This window comes from Leptodactylus fuscus, chromosome 5, assembly GCF_031893055.1.
Source record: "Leptodactylus fuscus isolate aLepFus1 chromosome 5, aLepFus1.hap2, whole genome shotgun sequence".
NCBI lineage: Eukaryota > Metazoa > Chordata > Amphibia > Anura > Leptodactylidae > Leptodactylus > Leptodactylus fuscus.
Genome location: NC_134269.1, coordinates 188563495 through 188577047, shown reverse-complemented (window position 1 = coordinate 188577047; position 13553 = coordinate 188563495). Strand labels below are relative to the sequence as shown.

At 43.3% G+C, this 13553-nt stretch overlaps 1 protein-coding gene across 1 annotated transcript; it reads right to left on the bottom strand.

The window, feature by feature from the left end:
* Nucleotides 1-9478: 9478 nt before the first annotated feature.
* On the bottom strand, nt 9479-13020 carry CLPS (colipase). The gene is made up of 3 exons (XM_075276399.1): nt 12883-13020; nt 10525-10647; nt 9479-9735 (listed from the first exon to the last, which is right to left on the bottom strand). Exons 1-3 carry the CDS (start codon nt 13018-13020, stop codon nt 9613-9615), a joined length of 384 nt encoding a protein of 127 aa, XP_075132500.1. The 3' UTR covers nt 9479-9612.
* Nucleotides 13021-13553: the final 533 nt, after the last annotated feature.

Sequence of the window (13553 nt, the reverse complement as noted above, 5' to 3'; positions counted from 1 at the left end):
AATCTCTATTCATGACCCAGATGATAGTACCATAGCACTAACAGTAGCATTTCCCTTTAACCTTCCAAATCCAGGGCTACATTGAAAGCTAAAATATTTGCTGCTTTGCATTTCTCTGACTCCACCAGCCAGTAAAAGTATACACGGGCATTCCTGTGAACAGCGCAGAGCACCTTGCAAATAGGAACTTTCCATAATCTTCATAGGCAAAGAATTATCAATAAATCTTCATATTTTTGTTGGAACCATTTTCCCTTCTGGGTATTTGCTATAAAAGGAATTGTGTCTGTCGGTGTGTTTGCATTGGTGTGTCACACACTCACATTTTTTGCACTCATCTGGTTTTCATCCCGCCGGTACATGTTAATTGCTGATTTGCCGAAATTCTCTTTTAAAGAATTTCCTGATTATGATGGAAGAAAGCGGCTGAGGGTACGACCGTAAGGAAAAGGGACGGAGGAAAAGGGGGAAGGTCACCAGTGTATTACCATTGTGACCAGTGGATTACCAATGGATTACCAGTGATATGCTCATCTCCAGGGATGGCCTTATGTATGGATATACTCTCCTTAACATTCACATTGCAACACCAAGAAGTAAAAATCTTGGATTTCTGAAGATCCCAGGATGGAGAGACATCTCAAGGATATGCAAATGATAACACAAATGGAAACATAATATTCAAAACATCTTTATTTATTCCGTATGGAATACCCCAAGCAGTAATATCTGCACCAACACGTCTTAGCGTACGATCAGTGAGGTTGACTGAGGAACGTTATTGCCACGCCGAATGCACTTGGGCATGCAAATCATCATTTGATCAGGCTTTGATCTCCCTTTGCAGTTGGCCAACAATGACATCCCATCAATGAAGTCTGGTGATGCTGAAGGTCATGGTCACACTTTTAGGCTGCTCACAAAAGTATAAGGAACATGCGGCCTAGTGTTGTCCTGATGAAAAACAACTTTGGAGAAATGGCGTATCTCTGGTTATACAACCAAATCAATGTAACAATAAGCTGTAAGTGTACCTAAGATGAAGACTAGAGGGGTCGGGCAATTGTACATTATGCCACCCCACACAGAGGGATGATCCCTTGTGAAGGCCACATGGTCTTCAGACCAATCTCAGGTTAACATTGCGTCAAGACTAAAGCAGGCATCATCACTAAGAATACCGTAGACCTCCATTCCAGTCTCCAGTTGCTGAGAGCGGTAGCGTGAGGTCAATGGATCACCTGTAGTTGGACGTCTGGCTTGTAGCCCAAGCTTGCATAAACACCTTCTGATTTTTTGTTGTTTGCTGTCCTAGGCTAAATAGGTGACGTCAACCTCACTTGCAATACAGAACAGATCATAAGACCCATTCTTCCAGAGGATTTGTCCCTTGCATTTTTTGCCTCTGTGCACCTTTTGCTGTCATTCCAGTTCTCCCAAACACACCTGGCGATGAACAGAAGGCATGGCACAATCATCCCTATACTATTTGTATGCCCCTCCCACTTGTCCAAGATTGGAAATAGATGCTTGAAAATCTGATCAAATGCAGATTTTAACGACACCGCCTATTTCCTCAATTTTCAAAATCTTATGGCTTGTTCTCCTTGGTGCAGTTTCAATATTAAGGAAAGCAAACAGAAAATTAGGTAGAACTCAATTTTTTGTAACTGGAGGGTTAACCGGAAATGCATAGTTACCGTTTGCTCAATTCTCAATGTTACTTGCCAGGAATCGTTCTGAGTGAAGTACCAGAGAAGACAAGGGAGCGATATTTGGGTATTTTTTACATTCTCATCCCACCATAACCTAAGCCTGTCAGTGGAGATAACTTTTTATTTTTTCCTTGGCAGATAATTTCTATACATCATAAAACTATAGAACGTAAATCCGTTCAATATGGTGTGCGTGTAAAGCCTCACTGAAAAGCAGCGACTCCTTTGATAGAAACGAATTTAGAAGCAAATATCCAGACGCAGTAATCCTCAGATATTCGCCCATAAACATATTGCCCGATAAATTCAACAAAGCATATCAGTCCTTCATAAATGGAACTTCATGACGTACCAAGAATTTTCCTTTAGCTGTCAGATATCTATAAGGATAACCGTAATTCATTCATACGGCAGGTACCATAAGAGCAGAGTGATGCTCAATGCTGACCTCTGCTGGAGAACATCAGAAAAAGCCTAGCCATTCGCTGAAGATTTTGGTGCCAGCAGGATGTATAGCAATAAATTACACGTTAATATGGGGAAACACATGGACTTATGGGCCATGGCTGTGGAATCCGCTGGCCAGGGGCAGATCCAGGGTCGGGCAACCGCTCCCATGGGGAGAGGTGAGTAAAAGTGTTCTCTCATCTCCCCTGGGGCTCCGATTATTATACTCGGGGGTCTGAAAAGACCCCTAAGTATGATAATAGAGCTTGAAGGGTCCACTGTGGACCCTGTAAACTCTATTATGCCCCACAGCGGCCCCCCTGCAACCTCTATTATGCCCCACAGTTTATTGTGCCACTGTGGGGCATAATATAGGCTGCAGGGGCTGCTGTGAGATATATAAAGATATATATATATATATATATATATATATATATATATAGGGGTTGGGTGCGTGGAGAAGTGAGGCGTCAAAGATGTCTGTGTTTCAAACTTTACAGAGTCAAGTCACAACTGAAAGAAGTGGTCATGGCGGTCCACAGGGAAGAGACGGGAAATGTGGGGAGACGTCTCCTGTGAGTATTACTGCATTGTATTTATTGTAATGTCAGAATGTAATGGCAGAAAATATCAATCACATTTGAAAAACGCATTTTTAGGGCTAATTTTTTCAATTTTTCCCTGGGAAGTAGGGCCCCGCCAAAGGCAATTGCCCAGGGCCCCGCAAAGCCTGGATCCGCCACTGCCGTTGGTTGCAAACTTTGTGAATCCTGAGTAATACATAGCATAGTAGTAGCAGAACTATGGGAACAATGGGCTCACGTATATATAATAACTGTCGTTTCGAATAGCACGCTCCCATAGGAATGAATGGAAGCAGCCGGCACGCAGTCCGTGCCGGCTACGTCCATTCATTCCTATGGGTGCGTGCTATTCGAAACGGCAGTTTCAAATAGTGTTTGCTCATCTCTAGTTGATACCACTAAAGCCACTAAAATACGGGTGTTTTGGACTTCTGCGATCTAAATTGTGCTATAAATATTAGAAATTGATATGAACAAACCTGAATATTCTAAAAAGTTTGCGTTTGACACAAACCCTAAAATTTGGGGGTTTGTCACCCGTAAAAGGGAGGTGAAATTAATATACTATATAATATTATATATTTATTATACTATGTAATAAGAGGAGGCCCAGGGAATATTCGGAAAATAACAAACGGTTATATTCACCTTCCCTCACCTCTCCTGGGGTCTTTTTCTGGACTCTTGGGTGATGTCACATGCCCCAGGATCACTGCTGAAACCTCACAAAGGACATGCTGATGTCATGGCGCTTGCCTTAAAAGTTCAGCCTTTTGTTTGTTTTTTTTAAAGGGATGTCCCCAAGTGGCACAAGGTACGGTTGTTTGGGGCAGTCAATGTAGTTGGTAGAAATAAATGTAACATTTTCTCTGATAATTTACTATTTTTGTACATTTTTCGCCTTATACCAGATACATAGCGCTGAGGAGCATTTGACAAATCATGCTCGAAAGTTTAGATAAGGCTGCCATCTGCAGGTAGAAATGAAAACTGCACTTCTAGAGAGAGAGAGAGTTACGTGATAAGTCATTGGCTACTTCACTCCAAACCTGACCATATACATTATATTAATACTGACAAAAATGGCAGATGTTGTTGGGCCAGCAGTGTCATCTCTTCTCACTTACAGCACATTTTACTTTGTATATGTCCTGTAGGGGGCATTGCTGAGTCAGCTTTCCTTCTTAGTTTTCTTATGGCTGCTTGTTGCCCCCCTGTCAATGATACCCCTTACACCGGCTGGTTGGTCTAGTCTTCAGTCTTCTTTCAGGTTGTATGTTGTGTAGAAGTGACGCATGTAAAATGTTACTGCCCCTCACCACAGAGATTAAACCCCATGATGCTTGTAATGTAATTTGGGCCATACCGCTGGGACCCCAACAATTACTAGAATGGGTGCCATCAGCCAACGTTTGGAAGGAATTCATATTTCTACAGATGGTTGGCTCAGGGAACATATTATTAGTAATTGTTGGGGGTCTCAGTGGTATGGCCCAAATTATATTACAAGCATCATTTGGATAAACAGGTGATGGGGTTAGATGAGGATAGACAAGTGATGGGGATAGACAACTGGTCAGGAATATGTACTGTTACTCAGGACATCTTATCTAGCTATTGGTGCGGTCCCAACAAAGATACACTTATCCCCTATCAGCCAAGTTGTGTTGTCCGACATCTAAATGTGACGATACACAAAGTATTTTTCTCATCCTAAACATATCCACGGGAAGACAAAATAGGCGAGGTAACCAATATAAAAAACAAAAAACTTGAAAGTCTTCAGTAGTTGATACTAGAGATGAGCGAACACTATTAAAAACAGCCATTTCGAACAGCACACTCCCATAGGAATGAATGGAAGCGGTCGCTTAACCCTCTGCGTGCCGGCTGCGTCCATTCATTCCTATGGGTGCGTGCTATTCGAAACGGCAGTTTCGAATAGTGTTCGCTCATCTCTAGTTGATACCTTTTTTAATGGCTAACTCATAATGATGACAGATTATAACGTTTCGAAGCTCCCGGCTTCTTCTTCAGATATATCTAAAAACAATTTCTGGAGGATGCATATTTATGTTATAATCTGTCATCATAATGAGATAGCCATTAAAAAAGGTATCAACTACTGAAGATTTTCAAGTTTTTTGTTTTTGTATTTCCTACCCACTGGCTTACACGGTACAAAAACAAACCTTTTCCTTATAGGTAACCAATATCAGATTGGTACAAGTCCGACACTTACCCCCACATGACTGCCGCGACCAAGTCATTGGCTTCAGCAGTCTTTTATGGCAGGTTTCCTGTTCTATCCCTGCTCAAACTTGTAGGCCACAGACAAAATTGTGCCTGTGGCCTAAAAAGCTGCATAGAATAAGTGGTAAGTATAGGTACTTATCTGTGTGCTCCCCGGCCTCTCCTTCATGTTCAGGTGCACAGGACGCCACAGCATTGCACCCAGAGCAGAGATGTAAAGCGTGACCGGGGAGCAGACTGCTGTATGGGGGCTGCATGCTATTTTTAGGAGGTTTGGTGCATATAATTTTTTGTTTGGTTTCTACTTTTAGGAACTGATATACATTTATTTGCATTTTTTAAATAAAACATTCACTTTAAATCAAAATTGCATGAAGGTGCCTGTTCATATACAGTACCAAGTGGCATTCTAACAATGCTGCAGGTGGCTACTTTAAGAAAATATATAGGTATGGGGGGGGGGGTTTGGATGATTTTTTAATGTTGCAATTTAGGTTTGATTTGTCCATCTCAAAACTGTGAAAATTGCTAAGGTTACCGGAGGTGCAAAATTTCCAGAGACCCTTGGCAGTGAAAGGGTTAAACCTGGTGGGGTGACTGGTCCCCAAGCCAGAACACCTGCAGGCCAGCTTTTCCGGGACAGCGCAGATACTAAGAACAGGGAACAATCTGGATGAAAGGCGGCATCTCGTGGACCAGGAAAGCTCTGGTTCGGCTTTCCACTGCAGCCAGCTGGAGGGTGGGAAAATGAAGAATAATCTGAGGCCTCATTTTCCGCCATCTGAACAGGCCCTTACTCTTCCCTGACCATCTGAGAACTACAATCCCCAGCAGCCCCAGATGCTCAGGACCTGCTGAGAGTTGTAGTTGTATTCTTGTTAACCACCGTACCATTATGCTGCCGTGATAGAACCCGCTGTAATGGTGGAGACAACAGTCTCAGCCGTTTAACCCCTCAGATGCTGCAGTCAAAACAGACTGCAACACTTTTGAGTAATATAGAATATGTAAGGGATTATTATCAAGAAGAATGTTTTGTTCCCTGCTGGAGTTTGCCCCTAATTTATAATAAAGTGCACCCCTTAGGAGCATTCTCCAGGGCTCATGGACTTAAACAGACCTACACAGAAGCTCCTTCCTGATGTAGAATTCTGCATCATTTATATCAGAAAACTGGCAAGAATGGTGATAAATCTGAGCCAGAGAAGGGGTGTGACTTTTTTTATGGCTTGTACAGCAGTAGTAGTAAGGTGGACCCCTAGAATCAATTCCACTGGTGGGTCCTGGATGTCCAAGTCCGACTGTCTTGGAGACCTAAGCACAGATCCTCTGTGGATGTAGGATTGCTCTAATCCTTCTGTCTCTTCCTGTAATCCCAGACAGACTGGATGATGATGAGATCCGGGCTATTTGGCAAAGGTCACACCAAATATTGATGGGATTTACATTTCTGTTTTCTTCATTCACTTCTTTTTGTTAATTACCAAAGATAAATTATTAACCCTTATATTTTTAATCCACAAGGGCTTTAAAGGGAGTCTATCATTGGTTATATTGATTTTAAATAAGCATATCTTTGCATAGCCTTTATAGAGGCTATTCTAGGCATACCTTTCATTCATTGATCAGTGCCGCTGTTTTTGAATTAGCTGATATGCTAATTAGGGAGGGTTCACATCTGCGCCCCGGTCTCCGTTATGCAGGTTTCTGTTTCCTGCCCGAAACAGGGCAGGAGACGGAAACCTGCCATCATTTTTCAAACCCATTCATTTGAATGGGCTTGTAAAGTGTCCGGCCACGAGCACCCGTGAGTTTTTTGTGCTTTCTGCGGCGAAAGTTTTTTTTTTTAGCCGGACACAAAGTCGGACATGCAGGACTTTGTGTCCAGTTTTAAAAAAATGGTTTCGCCGCGGAGAGCACAAAACGCTCATGGGTGCTCACGGCCGGACACTGAATGCAGGTTTCCGTCTTCTGCTGGCAGAAAACGGAAACCTGCATAACGGAGATCAGGCACTGGTGTGAACCCGCCCTTACTCTGACAGTAAGATAGTTAATTGATCAGTCATGTTACACATCTCCTCAATGCTCCTCATCTCCCTTGACAACTTGTCCTCCTTTATTTCCAATTTTTGGATCATATCGGACAATGACAGTGACCACTGCTCCTGCCTGAAGATCTCACTCAGGACCTTCTTCTCCAGGTCATCCAGCCAATTCCTTTTCTCCAGGTCAACTAGCCCTCTCCTTTTCTTTAGGTCATCCAGTTGTTTCTTGAGGTCTATAAATAGGGCAGTGACTCATGTTTTCTCCAGTTGCCTTTTCCAGATCTTTTCTCATGCGTTCTTCTAGACTTTTGACACTTTTCTCGGTCGCCTCTCTCTTTGTAATCACCATCTGAAGATCATTTCTCAGTTTCTCTTTCTTCTTCTCAGAGGCCTCATCCAACATCTCTACCTGGTGTCCCTGATGTTCTGCGGCCAAACTACAGGACACACAGATACAAGCAGCATCTTCAGTACAGTAATATTCCAGGATCTTCTTATGGATGGGACATTTTCTGTTCTCCAAGGAAGTATCGGGTTCTATAAGAACATGTTCTGGTCCCTTGCTGTTGACTCTCAGGTGGTTATCAAACAGAAGCTTCACAATGTAGACAGGATTTAGCATCAGGTACAGGAGAGTTTATACAGTAAGTGCAGAAGATCCCGGAGACATCCTCCTGATGGGGCTCAGTAGACAAGTGATCAACTACATTATGTAGAGTTATGTTCCTCTGCAGTATCGGCCGCTCCAGAAACTCTGCATTGAGGACAGGATCAATACAGCAATACAGTCGTGGCAGAAGTTGTGTCCACATCTGAGGGTTACGAGGTCTGTATAAATGCTCAAACACCTAGAACAAAGCAGCTCATCTCTGAGATCTGCAGACGCCATGACTCCAGGGTTTGTAAGAAAGGAAAATGAAAGTCTTTTTTTATGCTGCGTTCAGCACATGTGACATTGCACAGCCTTTTAACGCTTTAGTCTGCTAGATGAGAACAGATGTCCTGTCTTCAGTACACAGTTGTTGTCCATGTTTATTCTCTGCCCCCATTAGAGTGTAAGCTCCTGTGAGCAGCCTCCTGTATTGTAGTCAATGGTTATCTTCCCGACCTCCTCATTGTATCTGCGCTCTTTTCCCTACCTAGCAATGGACAATACTAACGGTAGTGTGAATGCCCCCTTATAATAGCTTTTCTCTAACCATCTTAGTAATAACATCTGTTGTCTCAATAGGGTATCAATAGACAGTGGCGTAACTAGGAATGGCGGGGCCCCGTGGCGAACTTTTGACATGGGGCCCCCCCGACACCGAAGATCTTGACCGAGTCCCTCCTACGCATTCCTGCGCGCTCTATTATGTCCCTTAGTGGCCCCTGCACACAGTATTATGTCCCTTAGTGGCCCCTGCACACAGTATTATACCCAATAGTGGCCCCTGCACACAGTATTATACCCAATAGTGGCCCCTGCACACAGTATTATGTCCCGTAGTGGCCCCTACAGGACTAAATACTGTCACCGCTGACCGCTATACCAGGACAAATTGTGGATAAAAAAAAATCTGGTCCTGTGCATTACAATTTAGTAACTCCATGTGCCTCATATTAATAGCAGTTAACCCCATCATATCCCTCACATTAACCCCTGTCTGCCTCACCATAAGAGTTACTGATATGTGAGAGACATGGAGGTAATAATAAAGTATCTTCATTACTATTACCCCCAAATGTCTCACATATCAGTAACTCTTATGGTGAGGCAAACAGGGGTTAATGTGAGGGAGATGATGGGGTTAACTGCTATTACTATGAGGCACATGGAGTTACTAAAACACAAGTAATCACCCCATATGCCTGACATTAATAAGTAACCCCAGTACGTACCTGTGTATCTTCAGTTTCATTTTCCTAGAGCAGCTTCTTCCTCTTCTCTTCTGTGCAGGAGCTCGGCAGGGATAAGCCCCGCCTCCTCCTCTCATTGGTGGGCAGAGGACAGCAGAGAAAGGGAGGGGGGAGAGAGAGGGGGGAACGTCCTGCAGCGCTGACAGGAGCCAGAGCTGCAGCTCCTGTGTCTCAGCCATTGCTGCAGCTTCGGGGCCCCCTGTTGGTGGAAAGTATTCCACCAACAGGGGGCCCCGATCATTATACTCGGGAGTCCGAAAAGACCTCCGAGCATAATGAGAGCAGCAGTAGCAGCTGTCACCGGGCCCCTAATGTCCCGGGCCCTGTGGCAGCTGCTACCGCTGCTATGGTGGTAGTTACGCCACTGTCAATAGATATGACCATGAATACAGGAACTTCCAAGCCAGCCAAGTATGATTGTGGACGGGTTATCAGGCTGGGGCACTACGTGTACAAGACAGTACAAACAGTATTAGCCATACAGATGAGCGATTCCTCATTGCTGCAGGTAAATATTTTTATTTAGTGATATCGGAGAAATGAAAGACAAAATATATTAGAAAGTTTTATAACTTTTCACATGCGTAAAGAAAACCTTCTTTTACATTAGTCTGGAAAACTCTTGAAGATGGAGAGTCGATATAAGGTTGCTTAAGCTGTACGGTTCATTTATTCGTTTTTGTCCTTGCAGTATCCGAAATCTGTGTTTGTGACGGTCCCGACTATAGATCTGTCCACTTCACATTTAAGCCCACTTTCACACGGACAGTAATAGTAGACCCCATAAAGATGCTGAAGGGAAAAGTGATTTGGTTAATGGAGATACTGATCAATGACAGCCAAAACATAAAAATACATCATTCAAGTGACATCAAAAAGGTTCTCCATCCAAGGGCGCATTGTCCGTGAGGTGACCTGAGGCAATGGGCTCAGGCGGAGTCTTATGGAATAAACTGGGGGGGGGGGGGGAGCGCAGAATTTTTTTTTAATTGGCCACTAATTATCATATTATTGCATTAGGTAGCGGCCGATCATTTACTCACTTGTACAAGCTCTTGTCCTGGCCAGCCTCCGCTGCTGCCTCTAGGCCAGCGTCCGGGGTCCTTGACTTGTCTCTACTTGTTTCCATCTTGACAGAGCAGGAAATGCCCACCCACCCAGTCATAGACCACAGTAGTGACCCGCCTCGGGCAGTGATGGGCTAAGGGAGCATTTACAGCCAATTCCAGCAGGGATCCAGACAATATCAGAACGAGAGTGACAGGTAAATCTGGATTTTTTAAATATTTTTTTTAACCCATTTTAAGCTCAATGCCATAAATTTTTATCTGCTTGGAAAAACCTTTTAACTAGTAACCACATTTCCAGCTGAACCTTGAAAACAAGCTGCCCCGTCACACACAGTTTAAGGCCGGTTGTAGACGACTGTGCTGTAACCGGGCTGGACACGGGGATGTCCCTCCATCTTCCACCCTTGCACTAGCCGTGCCTGCGCAGCGTAAAGGAATACTATGAATCTGACCAACACATTAGGGTGAGAAACAGAAACCAATACGATGACAGCAGTTTACCGATACTCACCAAAGGGGAACATTTCTGAGTTTCTGCAGCTTTTGGAGCACATCTAGCAAGAGCTAGCAAGCTATCATGGTAGCAGCAGCCGCTCTTACATTGTGCACTTTGAAGACATAATTCTCCATTGTCCTAAATATAAAACAGAGTAAATATATTTTCTGTCACTCATCATAAATGGCTTTCTTTGAAAGTTTTACAGAGAAAATTGCCAGGAATACCAGAAAAATTACAAGAAAAAGGTATAAAAGTTGTTTTTCTAAAAAATAAAAAAATAAAAATCCCAAAAAATGCTTCCAGGTATATGAGAAGAAATAGCCAAGTCTTGCTTTTTTGTGCAAACAATTTAGCAATTTTTTACACCAATCACTTCCCAATACTGTCTATGGCAGCTCATAATAGAACTACGGCAATTACAAGCCAGGGAGTCTTCAATAGGCTCCAGACTAGCAACCAGTCGCTGCCTTCCGATGATGTTCCAATGGGCGGCGATCGGACAGAGATGGTGGGCACTTTAGATACTAAATGCGGCATCTAAAGTGTTAACAGCTTCGATCGGTCTCAGCACCAATCACAGCGGTTAGCGGTGGGTACTGGCTGTATTATACTATGGGGAGAGTTCAGCAGTAGTATGTGCAGGGTCATTTAGGGGTTCAGCTATATGGAACCACTGCTGGGAGGGCATTATACCATGTGAAGGCAATGCAGGGGGACATTAAACTATGTGGAAACACTTCTTAGGGACTTCAAACTGTGTGGGGCCACTGCTGGGGGGACAATAAACTGTACAGGCCTTTATTGGGGGACATTAAACTATATGGGGCCACTGCTAGGGAACATAAAACTGTGTGGGGTCACTGATAAAGTACATAAAACTAAACAGGCCATTACTGAGGGGCATTAAACTATATGGGGTCACTGAGGGTGGACATTACACTGTATGGGGCCACTGCTGGGATTAACAATAAATTTGTATTATATCTAATTTCAAAGCAGGCCCCATCAACCTCAAATTATTTGTCTGGCCAAATTTGAGATCCTTGATCTAGATGGGATCTAGATGATGTCGGGGGTAAGAAGGAAAAGACAAGTTTTATTGCGATGTTTGATCCTGACAGCGGCCCACTGCCAAGCATGCATGTGTATGGGAATATCGGAAAGGAATAGCTGTCATCTGAATAAGCATATGACTTGCAGGGACTTTAATACATTTAACTGGAGAAATAGCGCTGCATGTAGAGATATTTTATTATTTTGTAACAGAGGCTTCAGTCATAACCTTCAGTGCAGATGTGAACATAGCCTTGTTTCAGCAAAGTGTTGTTTTGTCCCTGAATTTAGCCTTCAACACATTGTACACACATAAGATTATATCACACATGAGATAGGAGATGGAAAGAAGTGAGGTAATAGAAGTAGAAAGATAATACACGTTACTATTTATTACTGTAATATTCTTACTGCTGTTGGTATATATATATTTTGCAGTGATCAGGGCTTGTTTTTTGCAGGCTATCTTGTATAGTTTTATGGCGATAATGATACATATCGTGAATTTTTGAAGATTTTTTGTTGGAAAACCAGCAATTTTCGCATTGGCTTTTTTCGGTGATTTGTTTTGATGCCATTCACCGTGGGATATGTTGCAATAAGGCCTCATGCACACAGCTAGCACAATGACCCATTCATCTCTATGGCCTGTACACATGACCGTGTATTTTGATGGTCTGGTGTAGGTGGTTGTGAGTAAAACTTAGGACAGGTCCTATACCTGACTGTTTTGTGGAAGAATGAATGGAGCCGTGGAAACATGGCCGGGGCACAGGGGATCAATCATGGCCAGCGACACGCACACGGTCGTATACCTTTCCCCTTAAAGGTCCCCGTAAACCAATGAAGCAACATAGAATTAACCATCTTTTATGGATTTGCAAATCAGCCAGCGTGTGCAATGAGGGCAGGGCTGATGTGCCAGATTTGTCTACAGACAGCTGTGATATAGGCAAAGGCTGAAAATGTCATACATAGGTACAGGCTTGGCATTCCAGCAGAGTGGTAGGCTGTTTGTAGTTAAATCTGCCAAATCAGGCTCCGCCCCTGATGCACTTGAGGCTGATTCGCATATCGATAAAAAGACGATTATCTCTGCACTGTTTCATCGGTTTGTGGCCACACAGATATGTTTCTGCTCCTATTAAAGGCCCCTATGCTACAATATTACTGGTTTGGGAGGCATCTCACACCCAACAGTCTCACATTAAGATGACGCCACATATCTATATACAGTCTTTCTTTTACAACTATATATATTTATTTTTCTCCATAACATAAATGGCAATACAAAATCTGAAATATAATTCACATTACCAGGTTAAAGATGAGTCCAGACTGTGCAACCTCACACGAGAGCAGGAGACACAAAAACAGCAAGACGGCCGTAATCCGATTTCCTGCCATTTCTATGACGATGAATCCAAATTCACGGAGTCGTCTACCAAGCGTCATAAATATATATGCTATGCCATAACACCAGGTGACCTGCGATACACCAATCCATTTCACAGCATGTTGGAGAAGTAAACTCGACTATCAGTTATGTGAACGCTGCAGGTGTAAAACTGGTGATAACTATGGTCGTCCACTTCTGTTTTCCATGTTACAAAGGTTTTATCAATGTGAATTTTCTGATCATGCCTGAAAGGTATTCTACAAGGTTTGGTTACAAATAAAGCTCTGTTCACACCTGCGTTGGAAGTTCTGCTAGCAGGATACCTTACAGATTCCATCACAGAGCAGGACAAAAAAATTCTGACACCATATGTCACAATCTACTACAACACTTACCTCTGTCTGCTGTTCCCATGGTGAGCATGCATCACCTGTCTGCTGCCACCTTCTGGTCCCGGACTGTTCTGCCCAGTATCCTAATTATGGCCCCTGTCTTCGCTGTCTTCATACTGGAACCTCTGGCACTATGCATGCACTTCTTAAGGGGCGAAGCATGGGCTAAAGTCGCCGCTCTACAACCAATGCCCAGT

Coding starts and splice junctions, on each gene's coding strand:
- CLPS (XM_075276399.1), bottom strand. CDS start 13,020: ATGACGCTTGGTAGACGACTCCGTGAATTTGGATTCATCGTCATAGAA. Junction 10,648..12,882: donor CTGGACTCATCTTTAACCTG/GTAATGTGAATT, acceptor TTTTATATTTAG/GACAATGGAGAATTATGTCT. Junction 9,736..10,524: donor CTCAGAAATGTTCCCCTTTG/GTGAGTATCGGT, acceptor TTTTCCCTTCAG/CATCTTTATGGGGTCTACTA.